General features: G+C 31.3%; 1 protein-coding gene across 2 annotated transcripts in view; it reads right to left on the reverse strand.

Annotated features, from left to right (window-relative positions):
- Positions 1-19,384, reverse strand: part of LOC107371692 (lachesin-like) — a 45,811-nt gene that overhangs the window by 14,870 nt on the left and 11,557 nt on the right. For both annotated transcript variants that reach the window (XM_015939837.3, XM_015939838.3), the window contains exons 4-6: positions 15,132-15,287; positions 13,810-13,938; positions 1,019-1,303 (exon numbers count right to left, since the gene is read on the reverse strand). In XM_015939837.3, the coding sequence (XP_015795323.2) occupies positions 1,019-1,303; positions 13,810-13,938; positions 15,132-15,287 (570 nt within the window). The remainder of the gene's footprint in view (positions 1-1,018; positions 1,304-13,809; positions 13,939-15,131; positions 15,288-19,384) is intronic.

Raw genomic sequence — 19,384 nt, forward strand, 5'->3', positions numbered from 1 at the left:
AATGCTTGTAAAGGCAATAGATTGGGTTAAAAGAGCAATTTAATGATATTAAATCAAATGTTGATTTGATTCTCAGTTAATTTGCTTTTTAAAATTTTTGTTGAAAATAAAAATATTGAGGAAATTTGCTTTTATGGAAAATAAATATTTGAAAAAATTGATGAATATTGCATTATTTATATTTTACTCGAACTTTTCCCGCCAAATGCAAATTTCCAATTCAGGATATGATTTTCAAATTGAATATTCTTTTACTTGAAAAAACTCGTTTTCAGATGAAAAATTCTGATCCAACTGATAAGCTTCCATTTTTAAGCGTCTTTCAGTTTAATCTTCTTTAGTGCAGATGAACAGTTTAAATTTGGATTTCAAAATTTTCATGATGTCTGCTCAGATAAATTGAAACCGAAAAATGCTGTTGAATCTATCGTTTTCAGCTCTGGAATTTTTTCAATCGAAAATTCTGATAATATTCTGTCAAGTACTAACAGATTTGCATATTTATGTTCTGATCAACTTGAAACTTGAAACCGCTATTTGAACTTGAAATTTTCCTAATGAAGAAAAGTGATAAAATTGTTGTAAAATTTCAGTTTTCTCACATTCAGATTTATTGAATAAAAGTTTATTTTCTTACGACTTGAACAAATCAAAGATAAGTTTTCGAAAAAGGTTGAAATATTTTGCTGGAACTCAGAACATGCAATGCTTGAAATGTTCGTTAGTTTTTTAGACTTGGCGTATACCTGAATAACTTGACTCAATTTTCATTCTGATTCATTATCATTTTCAACCTTTCATAAAGATAATAAGCTTTGACACAGCTGTGAGTCTCAATATTTTTGATTCTTCGTTCAGACTGAAATATGACGTTATTATTGGCTAGACTGGGAAAATGCTTATTCAACTAATACTTTGCTCTTTTCGTATTTTCTTTTGTATCTTTTTTTCGAGTTGATACTTGACAGGATTGCAATTAATTTACTCTCAATTAATCTACTAATAACTGTAAACTCACCATAAACCCTAAGGCGACCTTCTCGTTCACCCAAAGTATTTTTGGCAACACATTTATAAGCTGCAAAATCCTTTTCTTCCAAATCATTGATTCGCAGTTTCATTGTTACATTATAAAAGTTGACAATCTCTTCAATTTTGTACTTTTTAGACGCAAACAACATTTGATCTTTCCTTATCCAACTAGTCATTGGTTTGGGTGAAGCTTCAACTTCACATTGCAGGTCCACATGAGATCCTTTAGCGGCCCCAAAACTCAACTGACCAGCACGAATCTTAGGTGGAACTAGAACAAGAAAAAATAGCGAAACAAGATTAAAAAGTGCCATCAATAGAAGACGGTAAAATGATTAAGACATCGAAACGTTTACATGAAAAAATTTTGCAAAATTTCGTAACTTTGCTCATGAAAGGCATGAAAATTCATTTGTAACATAAATAAAGCATTTTGTATATCAATATTGATCATGATGATGAGCCGAAAAAATCAGACAAGAATATTCTTTTATCGAAAATATCATTCCCTTATTGTGATAATGTTAGCCTCTTTTCTGTTATCGGATTAGCTGAAACATTTGCCGAGGGCGAGGAGAGTCTCATCATGATGTTGATCATGAAAAAGGCAAGAAAAGATGTAAAAGTAAGAAAAAAGTAAACCAATTGGACAAGTTAGTTTCTCATTTGGTACAAAAGCAAAAGTGCTTCTGGATGTTTATCAGTTGAACACCAAACTTTGACTCTAACAGATTCATACAAGTCTTTTTTATTCATCATAATGATTCCCTGAAGGTTCACCTAACATGATCATGATGACCATCATTTCCATTTTGCTAGTTGACCTTTTTTTATCCACTTTTTGTCCCCAAAATTTTCTCTCTCTTCTTTTGTCACCCAAAAATCTAAATGATAAATTCATCGAAAATTCATCGAAATTCATGAAACTAAAAGTAAAATGATTGTTGAACAGCTCGATGGCCATCATGAAACAATAATTGACTCATCAAAATTATCTGTTTCTCCAAAACTCATATCATTTACTCCCAGTAAACTTGTCAAATTGAACTCGAGCATTTCACCAGATACTGTGAAGGCAAAAAACTAAGTGGTTCCAACTATTTGGAGTTTATTTTTGAAAAGAAATTCTTTTTTTTCTCTCCATTTTCATGTGAGGTTAAATACATCATGAGCTTAACATGAGGGAAAATGTTTGAATGAAAAAAATGAAGTACAAAGATAACAAGTTAAGTGAGAGAATGAAAATGTCCACAAAAATTTTGTCTTTGCAAGAAAAAAGTTCTTCTTTTGAGGTTTTTTTTTCTCTTTGCCCAACATTTCAGATGGAATGAAAAATTTGACAAAAAGTAAATATTTTTTTCCTCTTTACTTTGGCTTACACTAGAGTTTGCCTTTTTTGGCTAAACAAGTTTGGTGAGCGGAAAATATTCAGTGAATTTTGAGGAGGAAATTGAAAGTGGTGTGTGATTAAAAAGTTGAGGTGAGAAAAGATGAAGGAAACAATAAAGATGAGAAAAGAGTAGATGAGGAATATGATGAGTTGAGGAATGAAGGGAAAAAAATGTTTTCCAACTTTGAAAGACCATCAATCGTAAAGTGAACAATTCATCTTAACGATCTTAACCAGTAAAAATCATTCAATTGTTTCATTTCATGTGTCAATATATTTGTTTTTTTCTGTTATTGATATTTTTTTCCTTTCGTTTCAGATTTTTTTTATTTTTGTTTGTCTACACTCGTTTTGTTGTTGGGTTAGGTTAGGTTAGATTGTTTAGCATTTTGGAATGGGAAAAAGTATAAAAAAAAAGAAGTAAAACAAGAAAAAAATGAACTTGCAATAGGAATTGTTGTTGAAGAGGAATGTTGAAGATGAAGGGAAAATCAATGTTTAATTGTAATAATACAGGGAAAACTGATTGTTTTCAATGTTTGTCTTTCTAAGTAAATTGGATTAAAAGAAACAGTTGCTCTTTGATTCAACACAGTCAATTAGTTGACAATTAAGAGCAACAATTTTAAACACTTGACAACCAAGTTTGAGAAACAATTTGAATTAACAAATGAAAAAGACAAAATTTAACCAAAATAAAAGAGTAAGCTAAGCTCTTGGGAGGGAAAACAATTAATGAGTTCGCACTTTTACTTTGAAATGTAGAGTAAACAGAAACAGAATAAATCTGAATGTTTCAGAGATTAATCTGGATTTCGGTTAAACTGCGCTATGACCACTGGCGATAGCGATAGCGACTTCTCTGTAAGTCAGAGTACTATGAGGAGACTTTTGATCTGAGAGCGTCTGAGAACATAACTTTATTTACAAAAATTACCTCAGAATACACAATAATTATGTTGAGAGTGAATCATCCCATTTCTCACTCTCCTTATCATATTTGATTTTCATTTGTTCAATTTTTTAAGGTGGGGAAGAGAAAAGATGATGTTGTCATCTTTTTATCTTTCACTTTCGTCACAGTGATTATTGCTGCGTCTATCATTCGTTGATACTCGAATTCAGCAAAATTATTGATAAAAAATATGGCCCATTCATGCCAATCGAGCTCAATCCACACCAATATGCTCACTTGCAGCATGAGCGGGCGTGCATTTAAAAGGTCGGCCTTTCAAGACACCAACGACGTGTGTTCTGATGGTTTTCTCTTTTGGTTGACATAAACAATTTCTCGTCACTGAACCAGATTGAATTCAAGTTAATTCGAAAAGATGAGAATGATGAGAACCAAACATACTAAAAATTTATATTTGAACTGCTTTGATTTTCGAGAGTTCAAGCAGTTCTACTCAAATGGCACTTGCATCCGTTCGTTCCTTTGACCTCCAAACGGCTTATGGTATAAATGCCCTTCAAGTGCAGAGGTCAAATTTCCGAAACTGAACTCTGAAAACCTTCAGAATTTTATACGTCCAAGATCATTCTAAAAACATTCTATATCAATCTTTTTGCGTGTTTGAAACCCGTAGATTGAATTACCATAAATCTAAATTTTGGAAGTCATTCAAGGGCATTCAGTTATTTGACACCTCAATGACATTTGAAAGTCGCTTTATAAGATTACCATTTTTTCGATTGTTTGTTGCTCGTTACATATTGATGATTCATGTTGATCAAAAGATATGAGTGTTGATCCGAATGACCAAGTTGATCTAAATCTAGACTAGAGATGAAATACTTTCTTAAGAAATTACGTGAAAATATACAAATATAAAAAAATAAGAGGAAATTAGCTAAATTTAGAAACTTGTTTTCTAATGTTAGTGGCTAATTGAAACTTAATACCGGGCGTTTTTTTCTCATTTTACGCCTTCATGCAAGCATAACTCACGAACGGTTAGTGCTACAGACTTCAGATTTAAAACATAAGCTTATCTAGATTGCACAACGATAAGTTCAAGTGCTCAAGGTTATTCAAGGTCAATTCTTTATTTGACCTCTTATTGACATTGAAAGGTCATTTTCTGAAATCGCAAAATTTTTCTGATCCGATAGTGTTAGTTACATGTCCATAACTCATACTGACTAAAGGATATGGGTGATTCCTTAACATTCAGTTGATCAGGAAAAATTCATTCCATCTTTCCAATGGTATGAGTTATGGATATGGAACTAACACTATCGGGTCCGAAAAATTTTGCGATTTCAGAAAATGACCTTTCAATGTCAATTAGAGGTCAAATAAAGAATTGACCTTGAATAACCTTGAGCACTTGAACTTATCGTTGTGCAATCTAGATAAGCTTATGTTTTAAATCTGAAGTCTGTAGCACTAACCGTTCGTGAGTTATGACTGCATGAAGGCGTAAAATGAGAAAAAAACGCCCGGTATAATTATTATTGCTACATCATAAACGAATAAAGATCGCTTAATCTGAGTTTCGATTATTCTTTGAATAAAATTTTCAAGTTTTAAAACATTGAAATGCACAATTGTTTGTAAAAATGGTTCGATTCATTATGTATGAAATGATCAACTTTGGGTGAAATAAACAAATTGAGGTAACAATTGAATTTTAAAAGCAAAAGCAATGGGAAAATATAATATTAATGTTAACATCGTTTTTTATTGTCGCTCTTTTTTATCTTTCAATTTTGTCTCTTTTCCCTTGTTACTTCTCTATTGCCATTATTATTGCTAATGTTGGTGATGATGGTTATGATGATGATCATCATTATCATCATTTTGTCAATGTATTACTTGAAGAGAAAAGTTGATGAAGAAAGTTAAACTTGATTCAGTTGTTCAAAAGAAGAAAAGAATTTTTGTTCTTCCATTCTCTTCTCTTCTTTAGAGTTACACTTTTTTCCTTTCTTTTCTTGCTCTTTACAAAAATAAGATGAAGTGAAAAGAAGTTTACGGAAAATAGATAAACATGATGTGATTCAGTTTGATTCACAGTTATAGGTATAACAGAATGAAATGTTGATCAGAATTATAGACGCAATAATCTATAGTAATCCATCACCATGAAGCATTATAAAAGCCTCAAGATCAATGAGAAAAAAAACAAGGATTAATTCTTTAAGTATTCTGTTCGTTTCACTTTCTTGCTCTTTTTTTGCTTCTCAACTTTTCAGTCTTTTCATTCCATCATGGTTATCATTGTGATCAATGATGACGACGATCAAGCTAAAGATGAATGATGGAGACACCAATTTTGCTGACAATCAGTCTTTTGCCTGCTCTTTGTCTAACCAATATTTGCTTACATTTTCAATTTTGTCCCTTCAAAAGTCGAGTGAAATATGACTTTTTTATCAACATGTTTTACAAGTGACTTTTGATGAAAACACGCAAAACGTTTACTTCATTTAATGCACAATGAATTGACAATCAGTTGGATAAACACTTGATTTTGACGCAAAAGTTTTAATGAAGTTAGTTTTAAGAATCAAGTTACAGAGAAAATTTTGTTTGAATAATTTTTTTGCTCAAAGCTCAAGTTCATCTCAATATTGAGGTCACATTTTGATGGTCACATTGATTTGAATAAAAATATTGAGATTTTTGTTGATACAGATGAGGTTAGATATAACTAGCTTAATGTGAAAGGTGGAAACAGAAAGAGCAAAAGCTTTCATATTTGTAGTGAAAAAAAGTTGATGATAAAAGATGATTTGAATAAACTTGAGATCTCCTTTACAAATTTCAATGTTGGCTCAAAGAGTTGGGGAAAAAAGTTGAAAAGTAAAAGTGATAAAAAAGCAAGAAAAAAAGAATGAAGAAATAAGAAAAATTCAGCACTTTGAAAACTTTTTCTTTGCCCTGAACACTCTCTTGACTCTTCAAGTCTCTTGAAAATATTTTGACATATTCAGTGAGTAATACATGCACAGAGGAGGGTGGAGGTGAAGAAGAGGAAAAAACATGGTAAAGGGTGGCAAAAAGGATGTTGAAGATGAAGATGAGAGAGAGAAAAAAAAGTTGTGAATAAATCTGTAAAGGAATGAGAAAAATGGTTGAGAAAAGTAAACCTCAAAAGTTGAAGTTAATCAAGGTATGGATAACAGGGATGTTTGAAAAAGGATAACATTCACTCCCAGCTAAGCTATCAGCTAAACTTATCTAAACCTCCAACTCATAACTTTAGCTTTACTCCCAGTCAAACTCGACTCTCTGACACAACTCCCAGCCAAGCATCCAGCTAAACTTTAGTTCCTTCTCAACCCCTCAGCTCCCTGCCTGACTCTTGCTTCACTCCTCGAAAAAACTCCCAGCTTCCCTAGCATTCTCACTCCCAGCCTTACTCTCAGCTGAAGATCCAACTCCTTGTTCAACTCTGCATTCTACTCCCACTCTTCACTCCCAATCCCTGTTGAACTTTTCGTTGTGATATCACAAAATCTTTACATTACCAATAAGAGAAAGAGAAGCCGATGAAACGTGATTGGAATACATTGATGAGTAAAGTTCCAAGAATAACACCTCAAATAGTTGAGTATTTTTTACTTGTTCATTCTTCCAAATTCTCATATTCATCTTCATTTCACCTCCAAGAGTAAACTTAATCATTCCCTGTCTACTTTTAGTTTCCACTTTTTTACACCTTTACCATCTATTAATATTAAACCAATTAATCTATCAACAATTTTTACTCTTCATCTTCTTTCAGTGCAAGAAAAAAAATGATAATTCAATTCACTTACAATAAATATCTCTCTAAATATAAGTGATAGCAACTTTATTGGTATTGGAGTTGAAAAATATTATCCAATGAATTAAACTATCAACATTGGTGATGTTATATCAAAACTTTTTTTGCTTCATCTTCATCCTCTTCGTCTTCATCAGTCTTGCTTTTAGATTCACTTGGATTGCTACTTTCCTTCACTCAACATTTTCCTTGTATAATTTTATTATTTCAATAAGCACAATCCGTGAATGATTACAGAAGCGAAATGTTATTCTTTACTATTATACTTTTATCGGAATAAAGGTTTTTATCATTTCATCCATTCAAATATTATCTCCATTATCAATGGTACAAAGTGAACAATTGATGTTAATCTAATAATTTGTTGAACACTTTCTTTTCATCTTGGTTTACTATTAGCATTACATATTCATTGGGAAGGTGGATCAAAGGCAATAACTCAAAATGATATTAATCATGAATAATGTATAATCAGAGTAAAGTTGATCAACAAATAATTGTCTCTGAATGTTTCAAATCGTTGAATAAGCCCAAATGATTCTGGAAAGTTTAGCCTGTCATTGAACTTCATTGGAAATCAAGTTTCTAGTTAAATAATGAATAAACTGATTTACAGTGAAATGACAAGATTGACAATTGGTTTGAGAAAAGAAAGGTTTTCTCAATGAAAACAATAATTTGATGAGCAACAAAGATGAGATTCACCCTGAAGCAGTTGAGCTAAAGCTTGAAATCTTTAGTCAAGTGAAAAGCTAAAAATGAACCGATTGAATCGAGTAAACACAAGGACAGTGAATAAGATGAATATGATGAGCAAAGATAAAGATATGATCGTGATTGTTATCAACTTTTACCACTTTATTTGTCTTTCATCAACAATTTTTGCACGTTTCTTCCAACTCTAATTGAGTCAGAAAACAGAAAATCAGAATAACTTGGATTTTATCATTTCTCTTCTTTTTACTTTCCCTTTCACCCTGACTCTTGCCTTTGTTCATCCTCTTGCCTTTTCAAGTCCAGGTAGTCGAGCCTGAACCTTGAGGCATCTCATCGTCTCCTAACAGGTTAAATATACAATAAAAGTAATGTGTTGTTTCATTCATATTTTGTGATCAATTTTTTTTTCTTCTTCTTCAACTTTTTCCTTTACTTTTTATCTTTAACCTTTTTCGTATCAGACAACATGTAAACGGCCTTTGGCCTTATTGTTGGCACTAATCTAATGTCAACAAGATGACTTCAGATTTGGACTTTTTGGAAGGTGAAACAAGACTCAATAGTGAAGGTTACAGGTTCAACTTTACCATTTATTATTAACAAATATTGATGGTTGATTAAATCTGATTAATATTTTGCTTTGGTAACATTAAGTCGAGTCATCATTAGTCGCTCATTATTTTGTTAATTTGAACCAAAAGAGGTTCGAGCTCTTTGATTGATAACACGATAATCTGATTAACTCGTCAAAATCATGTCTACCTGTGTTACATGTCAAAATGTTTCTCATGACATTTGTGCTACTCATACCCACATTTTGATCATTATTGCCATTGACATTCAACCGAATTGACCGGAAAACAAGTTTCTTATTCAATTAGCATTTCGATATTAATCGTCGAGGCCAAGTCTTCAAAGGAAAATCAGTTTCAAAGATTCACAACACAAAAAAACAAATTCAACTTGAAAACGCATTCCAAAGCATTTTAATGAAATTAAGCTTCATAACAACTCGACACAAACTGAACCAAGAATAGCTTTTCAATTTTAAAACAAATTCCGAATGTAGATTCAAATTGAAAATCTGTAAACTCGAAACTCTGAGCTCGATTGTAAAGACAATGAATTTCGAAAAACTTTATTTTCAAAATCATTCTAAACTGACCTGTAACTTATCAAAGCATGAAAAGTAAAATAAAACTTTTTAACACAAAGTATTAAATTGACTGTCACTTTGATTTTGATTGTTTATTCTTTATATCATTCGGTAATTAGATGAACTTAGCTATCGAGTAAAAGTTGTGGAATAAAAGTTTTCACTGAAGTCTTGTTTCGAACAGATTTACTTCATTTTTTGGAGTTTATTTTGATTGTAAATTGAAACTGACTCCCAAACTGTTAAACTGTTTAATATCAATTGATGCAGACTCAATGGCTTTTATGTTTGTAATTACTTTTCTGCTTCTTTTTGCCTCATCGATATCAACCGATTAAACTTTCAACTTTGTTGTGCTCAACCAAATTCCAGACTCATGTTCATTTCTCACTCTATATTAACATCTAAAGGGGAGAAAATATTTCACCAATCATCAAAGTATCTTCATCATTTTTATCATCAACAGAATCTTTGGGATCGTTCTTTAGAAGAAAATTGATTAAAATTCATATCACGCCAGAGAAGTTCTTTTTCTTTTTCTTCATCATATCACTTTATCTATACAATTCAATAATAACTTCTGGATGAGTTTGAATGGAAAGTAAAAGATGGTTGAAACAAGATGAAGAAACAGAAGGAAAGGAAAGGAAAGAAGAGAAAAGGTAAAAATGTTTCAAGACTAGAGATTCATACACCTTTGTCTTTGAGGCAAAAACAAATCATCTTATCTTCAATTTCCTCTCTTCATGTAACATGTTAAACTCATTTTCCTTTTCCATCTTTTCCAGCTCAATTCAGTGGAAAGAGCAAGTCGATCGTTGATCAGCAGAATGGGTCAAATCTGATGAATAAATAAAAGAGTTGAGAAGAAGAGAGAACAAGTTTCATTCATTTTTCAATTTCGACTTTCATTCAATTTTCGTGTTCATCTGTCAATTCTTGTGGTCAAATTATCTTCTATTCTGATATCTAGTTATTTTCCCTGGTTACATGATTAACCTTTTCGCTTCTCTAGTTTCCACAGAGAAACGAGAGGAAAAAAATTTTTCATTCCAATGAACCTTTTACTTGACCAAAAAGTGTTTCAATTTTGTTTATCAAAATTGTGGCCAAATTGTTGCCATACAATCGTGATGCTTCAACTAACACCAATTGCATCAACAGCATCAATCGAGTTTGTAAAGTGAGGAAAAGTTGTGCCAAAAGAAAGTCCAGAAAAGACAAATAATTGGAAACAGCAAATATTACATTATCCTTGGGATGGAAAGCATTTCAAAACTGATATTGGGTGCAAGGTGAAGGTTGGAAAACACAAATAAATAGATTGAGGGTTAACAAGAAAGGTTAGAGTTTAAATCAATCTTTCAGTCTTGTAATTGATTCAATATTCTGAATAATTTCCATTTTCTTCTTCTATTCATTTGCAAGGTTCAATAAATTTAAGATGAATGAATGAGATCCAACTGCAGCTTTTATTGCAACTTTCATCAAACAATCAATGGAAAGGAAGAAAAGTTTTAAACAAAATTTCCAGCTTTGAACATGAGTTTAGTTTCAAATTACGGATTGTCTCCATTGATCGAGCAAAGTGGTCATAAGAGTTGACTGGTATATGAAGAGGGCTATTGTTAGAACTAGTTGGTCGACAATTGGAATCGGGTAAAGTCGATAACACGATTTTCTGGTATTTTTGACGATGCAAGATTCTTAAGGATTTGCATTGGAAAGAGTTGAATGGCAAAGTAAAGAGTAATGTTAGTTGTTACGCTATGGATATGGATTATTGTTCATCTTTTTTCCAGCTTTTTTCTTCTTCTCCTCTTCACCTCATCTTGAGCTGTTCTTCTCATGGGATCTCATGATAATCTGCTTAAGATTGCTTACAAAACCACAGGTTTAAATTGTTGCCTCTATCATCAGCGCATCACTTGATATTATGCGAAGTGAGGAAAAGCCATTTTGTTGCCTCAAAATTTCGTTTACTTTTTTCCCTTCTCATCATTCCCAGCATAATCATCTTCATCTTTATCATGATAACACATTAAGCCTTTCCTCCAACAACAAAAGTAGAACCAACAATTTCTTGAACATTTAAACACAATTTAAACATTCAAATCAGTATGAATAACTATGGAAAAAATGGTTCAAATTCTGCAGCAAAAACAGCTCACAACTTTCATTTTTCAGTGGCAACTAGAAAAGTTTATTTAAAAGTTTTCATCAAAATTCACATTTACTTTCAGATAAGTTATTGAACATTATCATATTAACTTCTAGAAGGCGAAATCTGAGTTATTTCATCTTAAAATCGAAGTCCAACAGTCGGCAGTTGGTATAAAGATTTTCTTCTTGCTCTACTTCGGACTTTGTGATTGAATAATGAATAACTATCGAGCGAAGAGTTCAAGCAACACCAAAAGAAGTTAGTCAAATTGGCAATCATTAAAGTAGCATTCAGTTCATCGAATAATTGCAGCAGAATTTGGAAACTTATGAACAAAAATGTACACAAAGTTTCAATGCCATGCAGGAGTTTTAAGAATCTCATCAACTTATGTCCGAATGTTACAGTTTATTCAGACAATTGCGATTATAGTGTTTGCAGTTCCCTCAATTTGACAATGAAACTTGACGTTTCTTCATTACCATTCCATCTTTAAAGCTTGAAATACTTTCTTCGATCAACAGACTCCAGAACAGTAAAAGAAATGGCGTGAGAAGCGATTCAAGCTTTAGTTGAAATTTGCTTCTATCGCAAAAGCACAAAACAAACTTGACTGAAATTAGTGTCATTCAGTAAAACTTAAAGCACAATTTATGCTCCAAGTTATTTACTTATGCTAAGTTAATATTACAAAATTGCTTTCAATATTATACAGGGTTCCTACGCTATTTTGGAACGCAGAAAATTCTTAATAACTTTTGAACCGCTTATTTTTCTAAGCAGATTTTTCGTAAACTGTTTAAATGGTTTTTGAGCATTATGCTGATACTAAGTTTTTAATCTTTAACCAAGTATTGAAAGAGTTATGTAATTTATTCTGAAAAATGGCCATAAATCTGAATTTCGATTGTTTACCTCAATAAACAATTAGCTAATCAATTAACTCAACTAAGATGTAAAGTAAATCGGCCTTCAAGATCATTTGAGCTCAAAAAATCGATCATTATTGCTGAGGTAAAAAAATTAAGCCCAATTTATGAATTCACTCTTTCATTTCAAAGAATTTTTCAAAGTGATCGAAAATGGAAGAGCCCGAAAGTGTCACCGATTTTTTTATAAAAGAGCAAAAATGTGCATCAAAATTGCGAGAAAACAATTTGAATCACAACAGAACTGATCACCCAAAGTTAAATTTTCATTTTATTAAGAAATTATTCTTCAATTATTACTGATTCTAAAATTATGATCATTTTCATTCGTTCCAAAATAGCGTAGGAACCCTGTATTTGCTTTCCTTCAATAAACACTTTCCATTTGTATCTTCGAGTAACTGTGATTCATATTTAAATAATGTTTAATTTTTGATAGAAAACTAAATTAATTTCTTTAACAAGCAAATCAATCTTCTTTGCAAATTGAGGAAACAATTGTAACAATCAAGGAATAAAGTGCGAATTTGATTAAGAAAATGTTTGACGAAAACTCAAATGGAATCACAATGAACTAACAATACAATTAGCTTTCTGTAATTGCTGACCAAGTGGACTAAAGGATAAAAATTAAAGTTCCTTCAATGGCAAAGTTGAAGCCAATAACAATATAAAGCTATTTAGAGGTGATAAAAGGTCTTCACTGGCAATAACGAAATGAAAGTAAACAATAAAATAAAGGTGTTGATGTTATATGAGATGACGATTATAATGATGATCGGTGTGATGATGATCAATGAAAATGTTCAAAAGTTGAGCAGTTTAAGGAGAGAAGAAAAGATGAAATTGAATCTCTCAAAGGAAAAGCTTCTTGAATAGTCTTCATCATTTTCATCATTTTCATCATGTATTTCAACTCTTTAAATCACTGATTGGTACTAATTCAATTCCCAAAACTCTCGTGATTCCATCTTTACTTTATCCTCTTTTCATCATCTTTTTCTTTCTTCGTTTCGTCCAATCCTTTCAGTTTGTTTTTTTGTTTCAAAAAGGCAAGTCTTTCGATCTTCTTGGTGTCCATCTTTTATCTCTGCTTCTTATTCAATGAATGTTATCAACTTTATCAACTATACTTTATTTACTCAGAACTTTATCCAAACCTATAACCCTGTTTTCTAGGTAATCTTGGGCTTCTTTCCAAAAGAAGAAACCAAATGTCAGAACTTTTTTTCTTCCTTTCACTTTTTTCTTTCTCTTCCTTGACTCAAAACATAAACTGAATACACAAAAAATTGACCTTTTCCCAAAACAATTTATTATCTGACCATTGAAGCATAATCATTCCCATCAACAGCATCTTAATGAATCACTAATAACAATAAGAAAACCTGAAGACTTGAAGCTAAATCAAATTCGACAATTAGAGAGTTTAATTGTTCCTTTCTTTGAATCAAGTCTAGTAGATCAGAATACTATTAAATTTGATTATTTTGTTTGATCTTATTTCGTTTTGAATTTTTCTTTTTCACAGATTCGATTCTGTAAAGCAATGGAAAGTTTTTACAAACTTTTTTGCCTTTTCATAACCAAAGCTCATATTTAGAGCAAACTTGTTTCAAAGAGTTACATCAAAAGTTACTTACAATTAACTTGGACGAAAATTCGTTTACTTCTCGAAGGTAAAACACCGTTAGAGGCAATACAAAGGTAAGCTCCCATATCATCTCGAGTTACTTGACTTATATTTAAATATTCACCTTCCACTTTGGATGCTGCAAATAAAAAGCAAAATGCATTAATCGGTATCAGATGAAAACTTTATCTTCATGAAGAAAGACATTACAAAGTTTGAGCGATCCTTTAAAATTCATAAAAATCTCAACAATTTCTGTTAAAACCATTGCACTTGAGCTCAAAACAAAATCTTCTTTTCCTTTCAATGACTTTTCACACGTTTATTCATTTCGTTTTTGTTATAACACAGTCTTAAGACTGGAGCCAAAACAATTCTGAATCTTTGCATTTGTTTCTTGTTCATACAAATGATTGGATAAGTTGAATTAGTCAAGCATCGGAAAATGATTCAATTACAAGCTCCAAATGAAAACTTTGAGGAATATTGAATTTTCAAAGTTTCTTCTCAACTTGACTAACTTTATTAGAAACGGAACTTTGGAGGGAAAAAAAGGAAAACAATTTTCCAGAGAAAAAAGCAAAAAGGTTTAACACCAATGGTAATGATAATTGTAATAATGTTAATTATAATGGCAATTATAAGATTAGGAAGGCATTTGAAGCAATTCTTGAAGAGGAAAGAAGAAAAAAATTGGGTAAAAATGAATTTTAATATGGTTTAAGGAATTATTTCATGATTACAATAACATTATTATCATTATCAATTAGAGTGAAGCTTTTTTCTTTGCCCTTGCAAGCTTGAACAGTGAAAACGATTCCCATGAAAAATTATGATAATTGTAATGAGAAAACAAAAGTAACAAAAATAATAAGATTTTGTCTGTTCAGTTTTTTCAATTGTAAATGGATGATGACTGTTAGAGATAAACATTGAGAGGCAAGAAAAATTGTCTTTGACAAAGTACTTGAAGCTAATTATAATTAATTATCTTGAGCTGAATGTTTCATCTATTTTATCATCTTTTCTGACGCTCTTTTTGCACCTCAAAAACAGTTGTACTTTTCATGTTGAACAAATTCATATTGAAATTTGAAAGAATGTTTAAGAAGAGAGAAAATCTTTCAATCATTAATCTTTATTCCCAGTTTTCACTCCCAGTCTGATCAGTAACTCCAACAGTCTGTTTGTCTGCATTATTTACACTGCTCTTGATTTGAGAAGAATTGTAACTTTGAAAATTTTTGAGATTCACTTTGTTCAGCCATGTATTTAAAGTTATCAGTTGGAAATGGAAATGAATTTTTCTGAAAAAATGGAAACTCGACTTACCACCGATGAATCCAGTGCTTAAGTTTTTGCCATCTTCACGTCTCCATATTATCACTGGAGTTGGATAGCCGTTGGCTTTACAATGTAAAGATAGTTTACTTCGTTCGTCCAAAACTGTATCTGAACTTGTTTCATTATCAACGATTGAAGGTGGAACTGTGAGTGGGAAAAGTGTCTTTTAATCAACTTTTAAACTAGATTAATGATTTTCAATTGTTTTGCCTTTTTCAAACAGAAACATTATTTTTCAAAAGTATTTCATCTTTAATGGTAATTAATAATGTTCAACTGTTGGATGCTTTTTCCATGTCTTGGTTAATAAACCATTTTCATGTAAATATTTTATCTTCAAATCTGAATTGAAACAAAAGAATGGAAAAAGGTTTACATTTTTATGGTTAATAAAATGTTGTACTTTTATTTGGCAGAGAGGAACGAGAAACAATGATGAGCATGAATGAGCAACAAAACAGACTTCAAGTTGCATATCAGTTCAATGTTATTGAATCAACTGAAATAATTGAGTAAACAAAAAAGAGTTCAAATTAATTTCAATTCTTTGAATTCATTTATGCAATTTCATGATAGCAATCAACATTTGCAACAACGAAAAGAGTTGAAAAGCTATTTGAAACTTCGTCAATGATGAAAGCCATTGAATGCATAGTTTTAGATCACATAAGACTTAACTCTGTCTTAGCCGACTTAGCTCATCTTTGACACAACAAACTCACAAACTTAGGATTTGAACAAAACTTTCAGGCATTTGAATGGTTTCGTCTTATCTCTTAACTCCACATTTAAAGCTATTGTTTTACTTGAGAAATAGATCGACATGGAATTGCTGTTGAACGAAAAGGTTAAAGTCATTGAACTTAATTACAAATCAAATTTAATACTCAACAAATTATCTCAGTTGGCTGTTTGAATGGAGAGAAACGACATTTGAAAAATTTGTCCCATTAAAAGGTAATTGTCCGCAAAGGGAAACAATAACACAGTAAATATCACAAACAAGTAAACTTATAACTCAGGTAAGAAGTGAAATTCACTCTTGATTAAATAACAAAGTTTCATTAATCATTTCAAAGGAAAGAAGGAAAAATTTTCCGTGTAAATGCAACCCAAAAGTTCTGTTGTGTATGAACGAGAAAAAAAAGAGTAAAAAGATGAAAAGTAAAAACAGAGAAAAAAAAGTTGAACGAGAAAAAGTTGGCAACATTTAGCTGATTGTTGACATTTTATATTATCATTTAACTGACAAATGAATGCTTCAAGTAACTTGTCAATCTTTTTAGTTTAAACATTGAATTGACTAACTTTTTTCACCAGCAAATCTTTAATCAATAACAAGTAATCTAGATTGTCAATTATATACATGGTTAATGATTTGGAACACCAACAAACAAGAGCTGAAAAAGAAAACAAGAAAAACTCGAAAATTTCGTTTCGCCTCTTTCATCATACAAACTCAACTTTAAAAAGTTAAACATTTTACTGCTCTTCAACACACACAAAAACGCCTAAATCAAAAACATTTGTCTCGATCAATTGTTATTATCTTTTAATATCTAAATCTATATCATTTTTAATGTCAACCTTTTTACTAGCTTTATATCATTTCACTCTTCACTCCCAGTGATTCGCTATTAGTTTCAACTCAACAACTTGAATTGCTTTTTGCAAAATCACTCGGATATGGCTTTAAATCTTGTAAAAGCTTTCCTAAATGCTAAAACAATTGAACGATTGATTGATACAATTGACTGGTTATCACATTTCACTCCCAGCAAGTGACTCACTCGACACAGTTTTCAGTTTCATCATTAACCCAAACTCAACATTTGAAACTTTGATTATCATTTGATTATTTATCACTGATTTTCATGATAAACCAAGAAACTTGATTGTCATTAGAATCGATCCATTTTATTTTGCTATTTCCTCTCATCTCATTATCCTTCCAGTCAAGGGGATTTCGCTATTGATAATGTTTCAACATAATAACTTTATAAGATTAAGTGAAGACTAAGAATTTGATTTTTTTCTTCTAAATACATGGTGATTTCAACTGATGCAGATGAATGTTCATTTGCATTAAAAAATTATCGTTCAAGTTGCCTGGGAGTGAATGTTATTTGGAAAAAAGTTTTTTCTCTGATTTTCTGCTCATAAATTTGATTGAGCAAACTATTGAGATGAAGTTATTCAGTAGCATGTTTATTGACCAAAATTGAGTTTTAGCGTGACTTGGAATATCATCTCGATTTGGGACTCTTTTTTTGACTCTTCCAGTTGCACTCCCTGCTACTTTTACCCAATGCTAATCTAATGATAATGATAAAGTATCTTAATAATATACTGGGAGTGTAACTGGGAGGGAAAATTAAATTCTAGGAGTGCAAAAGTGCTTCTCCAAGTGATAATCAAGAGTCACAAGTTTGTCTCTAAGCTAACCTGATCTAACCTAATCTATGACTTTTACAGTTGAATTTGATAAAACAATTTCCTTCACGTTTCGACTTGTACAAAAGGCAAGTTACACCAAAAATAATTGCTTACTATTGGATAGATTAATCTTTATTATGATTTAAGCTCGCGGGAATTGTAAACTTGAAAATCAATTTTTACTTTTTCAGATTCTGTGAATAAAAGTGGAATTAAAACGATTCTTGAAATGAATAAGATGAACAGTAAATGAAGATGAAAGGTAAACATGTTAAGAGTCTTGATACACTTTTCAAGATCAACTTTCGATTACAATTCGCATCACATTTACTGTGACTATTCATGTTGATGCAACAAGATTCATCATTTCAAGATAATCAGATGAAATTATCATCCAAATGAGAGTGAAAATATTAATGTGCAAAAAAGGGTTCGACTGTCATTGGAAAAGGATTTAAGTTTATTTATTCATTTGCAAAGTTGCATTTCAGGTTCGATCATTAAAGGTTAAATTGAGATTGAATTGATCAGATTGATAATGATTCAAGTTAACGAAACTTTATTTCCCCATTCAGATGGAAACATGTTTTTTATAGCTTTAAATTGGTGGATTAGAGAAAATTTAAAGTCCTTTTTTTAACCCCAAAACACAAGAAAACTGAAAATAATGGAAAGATGAAAATTGTTCATTCTGAATAGAGTTTCCTTCAAGCTTGAATTTTCTTATCAATTTCATCATAATCATCAGCTCTTTGAACCCCTTCATTTCACTCTTACTGATCGTCTTTAAACAGTTTCATCAATCTAATCAGCTGGTTCAATCTTGCTCATCACTCGACTTTATATCCTTAAATATTTTCACTTCTTTTCAAGCTTCTCTTTATACAGAATTTTTTTTCTGAATCTCTTTTCACCCATTTTTGTTCACTCCAAACATTCAACTTTCTCTTCCCTTGAAAACCATTTTAAAGATTGTTTGATACAAAATTCATGATACAACACAGGGCAACTTATCTGATTCATTAAAAAATTTCATTCCTGTTAATTGGCTAGGAAAGTGAGGGAAACGCAAATAGCAGGAGATGGGAAAAGCAATTCATGTTCAACTTTCAATGATTATACAGATGGATGTGTTTACAGATTTAATTGATTTACAGTCTTTCATTGATCAGCAAAAAGTTGTGGTAAAAGTTCAGTCAGATTTGTTCTCATAAACTCGCATGTTTAACCAGCCAACTTGAAGAGTGAAAATTAACTTTCAAATGAAAAGATGAAACACAAAAATCGACTCAAAGTTTAACAAAACCATTAACCAAGATATTCACACAAGAAACGTTCACCTCTTGGCTTTAGTCAACCGAGTTGAATGCAGCTCCAAGTCAAGTCCAAGACTTAAGTAAGACCAAGAAAATTTTCATCGATAGTTGACTCGACTGTTCCCAGTAAGAAAAGCAATTTAACGATCAAAAGTGTTGTCAAAGTCGAACATCCTTTTCATGGAAAAATGTTGAAATTGATGTTAATTAATCTAATTAAAACATTGCTTTTGTTATGCAAATAATAACGTGATAATAAATCACGGATTCAAGTGGCTCAACAAAGGTGATAACAATAACATCAACATGATAAAGACACTTAATTTAAATTGCTGGAAACATTATCAATAAACTTTGAACATTTTGCCCTCAAGAAAAGTCGAATCCAAGTAAAGAGTAAGTTTTTCCTCTCATTAGCAGAATGCAAAAATATTATTCAATATTCAATGAAGGCAACTATTGAAATTGATTACAGAAATGGAAGCGAAA

This window comes from Tetranychus urticae, chromosome 3, assembly GCF_039701765.1.
Source record: "Tetranychus urticae isolate SD_2017Ah chromosome 3, NJAU_TeUrti_SD_1.0, whole genome shotgun sequence".
NCBI lineage: Eukaryota > Metazoa > Arthropoda > Arachnida > Trombidiformes > Tetranychidae > Tetranychus > Tetranychus urticae.